Raw genomic sequence first — 5,404 nt, 5'->3', positions numbered from 1 at the left:
ATTACATGTCATATAGTAACTTTACTTTGACAAATTTTGCATTACCTATAATAATAAACTAATTGTGACAAATTTTACATTATATGTAACTTTAAATGTACTATAATTGACCCAATTTACGTATTATAACATATCTCCATATATATGTCATAATAAATCTACTTATTATATAGGTTTCAAATACTTGTCATTAAGTTACGCTCAATAACAAGTTATAAATATTTAAATATATAAGATAATATTAATAAATATCACAACTTACCCTTTATATATTAAATTAGCAAATGCAATATTTTATTTATATAATCATATATTTTATTAATATATAATATTAAAAACACTATAACGTAATCAAAATAAATATATTTATTCCTATTTAATCCTATATTATGTTTAATATATGATAATTATAAAAAAAATTATATTATTATTTAATCAAAAGTACTAAGTATATACAGTCACCTTTACAAAAAATTATTTGACATGAGCTTTTCTATTATCGAAAATATGAAAGTGGGAATCTTGATTTTTATTTATGTTAGAAGGTTAAAGGAAACATTTTTATGTCCAGGAACCATTACATCTTCTTAACAGGCAAATTTATTCATCCACTAAAGTAGTTCTTCCGATAGAACTATTATTTTCTAATATCTATTATAACTTTTATTATTAATTTGTATTTTTATTTTAAATAATTTAAAATTAAAATATATATTGAAAAACTTAACATAACTTATTTAAAACATATTTAAGAATAATTTTTCAATCATAACATTGAATTAAAGAAATATAAAACCATTAAAGTGAGTTTCCCAAATGTCAGCATGGAAGATGATAATCACAACAAGTTCACAGTCACGACCAGACTAGTTATTGGTCACGGGTTTACTGCGGAGAACCGGCTTAATCGGTCACCCACTGCGTTAAAAAAACACGGCTTTCCCTTCCAGCCTCTTGTCGAGTTAGGTTTCTTCTGTTTTCTTCTTTCAGATCATTGCTGTGTTGAATCAATCTCATCAATATTATTCGATCTGCCTTTTTGGTTCCTCAGGACAGTAAGCTCCTCTAATTTCAAACTTCATTTCTTCTTTTAACTTTTGCACAGTTTGTTAGTTCCAAACCTTGATTAAGCGGAAGCTAGTTTTTGCTGTTTAGAGTGTGATTCTTATATCTGTGTTCTCACGGGAACGACCAAATTTCTCAGTTATTTGATTAAGTAAGCAAATTTACTGATTTTCATATTAAGGAATTATTTGAGTAAGCAATTAGCTGCAGAGTTCATATGTTGGTGTTTGTAGGATGTCGAGCAAGATGAGAAGCATTTTACCGTAGTCTTGATTGCTAGCTTTATGAATTTGTTTTATTATTTATAATTTACATTTCTAGTCGGATCTTCATCTATTGAATGGTAACAAGCGCTGATAGTTGACTAAATCCCCAAATTAATTCAACTAACGGAGGGTTTTCGTAAGCCCTAATTTTGGGGTTTTCTTAACAATGATTGCGCTAAACTGTGTTGTGGTTTATAAATGTGCATCTAATCCCCTGCGTTAGTGATTGCATCAACAGTGTAAATCTTTTAAATGGTATCATCTTCTTCTGTAGCATCGACCAGGGGTCCTCTCAAAAAATGCTCCCTCTGCGTTCGCAATCACAGGTTGGGGGACTACAAACATCACTGTCTCTTGTTTCTTCAGATCCTGTTCTGTCTCCTGATGAACCAAGATCAAACTCTGACAATCTCCGTGAATCTCCGGCTGAAAGTGCAAGTTCTCAAGAAACATGGCCTACAGCTGATGCAGCTACAACAAAGAAGACGGAGAATGGAAAAGCAGAGATTAATTGCCTTGAGCAGAATGTGATTCACCGTGTTTCTAGTGCAGACAAAGTTACTCTTCAGGATATTGCCAGAGAAAGTGTCGGTACAATATGTGAAAAAATGCATCGTCTACCTGAGGAGTATCTAGAAGAGTTGAAAAATGGACTTCGAGTTATCCTTGATGGAGGGAATGGTTCACAGCATAGAGAAGAATTTTTCATTTTGCAGAAGTTTGTTCAGGGCAGAACTGATTTGACAGCCAAGACACTGGTCAGAGCACATCGAGTGCAACTTGAAATCCTTGTTGCAATAAATACTGGAATTCAGGGATTTTTGCATCCTAGCATCAGTCTTTCACAGAATTCCCTGATTGAGATCTTTGGCTATAAGAGATGCAGAAACATAGCGTGCCAAAACCAGCTTCCAGCTGATGATTGTACCTGTGAAATATGCAACGGCACTAATGGTTTCTGCAATCTTTGCATGTGTGTGATCTGCAACAAGTTTGACTTTGAGGTGAATACTTGCCGCTGGATTGGATGTGATTTGTGTTCTCATTGGACTCACACAGATTGTGCCATTCGTCAGCAACTTATTTGCATTGGCCCTTCTTCAAAGAGCGGGGTGGGACCCACTGAAATGGTTTTCCGGTGTCAAGCTTGCAATAGGACTTCAGAACTGTTGGGTTGGGTTAAAGATGTTTTCCAGCACTGTGCACCTTCATGGGATGGAGAAGCCTTAATGAGGGAACTTGATTATGTTAGCAGGATCTTTCACGGGAGTAAAGACCCTCGAGGGAGGAAGTTGTTTTGGAAGTGTGATGATCTGAAGGAAAAATTGAAAACTAAAAAAGTAGATTCAAAGGCTGCTTGCAGGGCAATTTTGATGTTTTTCCAAGGTACTGGAAATTTTGCTTTTTATGTCTTCTTATATACACGATTAGGCAATATCACGTTTTTTCGATTTTGTCTTTATATCTATTGAATTTCATGACTACATTATTACACAGACTATATATAGAACTGATAAATAAGGCTGTTAGACTACAGCGTTGTATATGTTTCTCGTTGCATGTTTTGAAATTATTTCTGCACCTTCTAATTTCCTCTTTATTGAACCCTGAAGTTGAATTTCCCGTGGGAAGAAAATGGGTAGCAATGACTCGCTATCATTATAATTATAAAAGAAGACATCATCAATAGTGCCAATGCTACATTTATAATTTCTTTCTTTTTCTTATTAAGCAAGGGCTATTGTTTTTTGTGTGTATGATGTGGGGGGGAGTTGGGAGGGTTGACATACGTGGTTGTAACGTGTAAGTATTGCTGCCCTCTTGTTCTAATCAATGCATATATTAATTGAAGAGCTTGAGGTAGACTCTCCAAAAGGCTTGGAAAATGGAGAAAGTGGAAGGTTGATTGCTCCACAAGATGCATGTAATAGAATTGCTGAAGTAGTGCAGGAGGCTATAAGAAAGATGGAAATAGTAGCTGATGAGAAGATGAGGATGTTCAAGAAGGCTCGCATGGCCCTCGAAGCTTGCGATCGTGAATTAGCTGACAAATCCAGGGAAGTGGCAGAGCTCAAGATGGAGAGGCAGAAAAGGAAGCTGCAGATAGAAGAGTTGGAGAAAATTGTGAGGCTCAAAAATGCGGAGGCTGATATGTTCCAATTGAAGGCTAATGAGGCTAAACGAGAGGCTGAGAGGCTCCAGAGGATTTCTCTTGCCAAGCAAGATAAATCAGAGGAAGAATTTACTAGCAACTACCTGAAACAACGATTAAACGAAGCCGAGGCTGAGAAACAGTATCTTTACGAGAAGATCAAATTGCAGGAGAGTTCTCGTGCTTCACAGAGCAGTAGTGGTGGTGACCCCTCTCAGATGCTGATGTATTCCAAAATCCATGATCTGTTGTACAATGCTCCTCCCAAACCAGACACTCAGGGCCACCCTTTTCGGACAAATCCCTGAGACCGTGTTTGTGATTCCTTGTTATAGCTAAGTCATTCCCTTTGAACAATTATGGATTCTATGCCAATGTAATCATCAATTTTATCTGTTTTTTGTACAAGGTCTAAAATATGTTTGAAACTAGGCTTGTTATAAGCATTATTATTATGCTTTTTGTAAGGAATTGTTGACTCTTGCATAATTTGTCATTACTGGTAACTTGAGTTAGATTGTTTGGCAGTTATTAATTTTTCACTTAGGATTTATAAGAGAAGAAAGGATAAAATGAATTAAGGTAATGTTAGTCACGAAGCAATTATTTTCATTTATGCTTAATTAAGATTTAGGTTCTTCATAAATTTAGGTTTTTATGTTCTTCATAAATTTAGGTGTTATTTTTTTTCAAGTTTAATTAAGTTCTAAAATTTAGATTTTTTTTATTGAGATTTTGTTAAAAAAAAATTATCCAATTGTTAAAATTTTTATTTTTTTAATTGAGTCTTTAGTATTCATTTTTTCGTTAATTAAACAATTATGGCTCCTTTTGACCAATTTAACATCTTGATTAGGTAGACTAGTCACTAGTAGAACTTCATCTGTTATTTTATGACTAGTCTGCTTTGCTTGAGTTGGCTGCACATCTTCAAAGACATTAAAAGTCATATCTTCATCTTGATCTTTCAATTTTAAAACTTCATCATCTACATGAATTACAACCTTGGTTGTCTTCATGAATGGTCTTCCAAGAATGAGAGGAATTTCTACATCTTACCCCGTCTCCATCACCACAAAATCAACTGGAATTGGAGTTTATCAATCTAGACCACAACATCTTCTACTACATCATAAGGATGCTTGATGGATTTATCTGTTATTTACAAGATCATTCTTGTAGGTTTGACCTTTAGACCACCAATCTTTTTGAGCATAGATAGGGGCATCAGATTGATGCTAACCCCTAAATCAACTAGAGTCTTTCCTATGTCATGATTCCCAATGATGCAAGGGATATTGAAACTTCCAAGATCTTTGAATTTTGGAGGGAGATTCTTCTGCATAATGGCACTGCAATTACCCTGCACTTCAATTGTTTCCTCATCTAAATATTTCTTCTTCTTACTGAGGAATTGCTTCAAGTGTTTTGCATAAGCAGGAATTTGCTGTAGTGTTTCGGTCAAGGGTACAGTAATCTCCAATTGCTTGAAGATCTCCATGAACTGTCCAAATTGCTTCTCTTTTTCCTTCCTTGAATGTACTTTAGGACAGGGAAGGAGCTTCTCAATTTCTTTTCCTTTTTCTCTTTCTTCTCTCTCTTTTTCTTTTCTCTTCTCTTCTTTTCTCTCTTTCTCTTCTTCTTTCTTTTTCAACTCAGCTTTCTCTTTTCTCTCAATTTTTCTCTCCTCTAACATCTTACCACTTCTAGTCATAAAGACATTACATTCCTCTTTAGGGTTACCATCAATATTAGCCCCAAAATTCTTCTCAGGTTTCTCCTCCAACTTCTTAGCCAATTGGCCAACCTACATCTCCAAATTTCTAATGACAGCTTCAATGATTTTATGATTGGAGATTGACACTTGCATGAACTGTTGGAGTGTCTCCTCTAGCTTTGTAGTCCTGTCATATAAGGAGGG

At 34.9% G+C, this 5,404-nt stretch overlaps 1 protein-coding gene across 2 annotated transcripts; it reads left to right on the top strand.

The window, feature by feature from the left end:
- The first annotated feature begins 805 nt into the window (after positions 1–805).
- Positions 806–3,998, top strand: LOC124846085 (OBERON-like protein). Of its 2 annotated transcripts, none has more exons than XM_047323307.2 (3): positions 806–961; positions 1,606–2,717; positions 3,184–3,998. In XM_047323307.2, exons 1-3 carry the CDS (start codon positions 825–827, stop codon positions 3,789–3,791), a joined length of 1,857 nt encoding a protein of 618 aa, XP_047179263.1. In that variant the 5' UTR covers positions 806–824; the 3' UTR covers positions 3,792–3,998. The 2 variants fall into 2 exon arrangements, with proteins under 2 accessions (XP_047179263.1, XP_047179265.1); XM_047323309.2 differs by having other exon boundaries at positions 914–1,055.
- Positions 3,999–5,404: the final 1,406 nt, after the last annotated feature.

Source organism: Vigna umbellata, chromosome 7 (assembly GCF_029865625.1).
Source record: "Vigna umbellata cultivar VRB3 chromosome 7, Vumbellata_1.0, whole genome shotgun sequence".
NCBI classification, from domain to species: domain Eukaryota; kingdom Viridiplantae; phylum Streptophyta; class Magnoliopsida; order Fabales; family Fabaceae; genus Vigna; species Vigna umbellata.
Note: the sequence above shows the minus strand (reverse complement) of the source record. Positions and strands in the feature narration are given on the sequence as shown.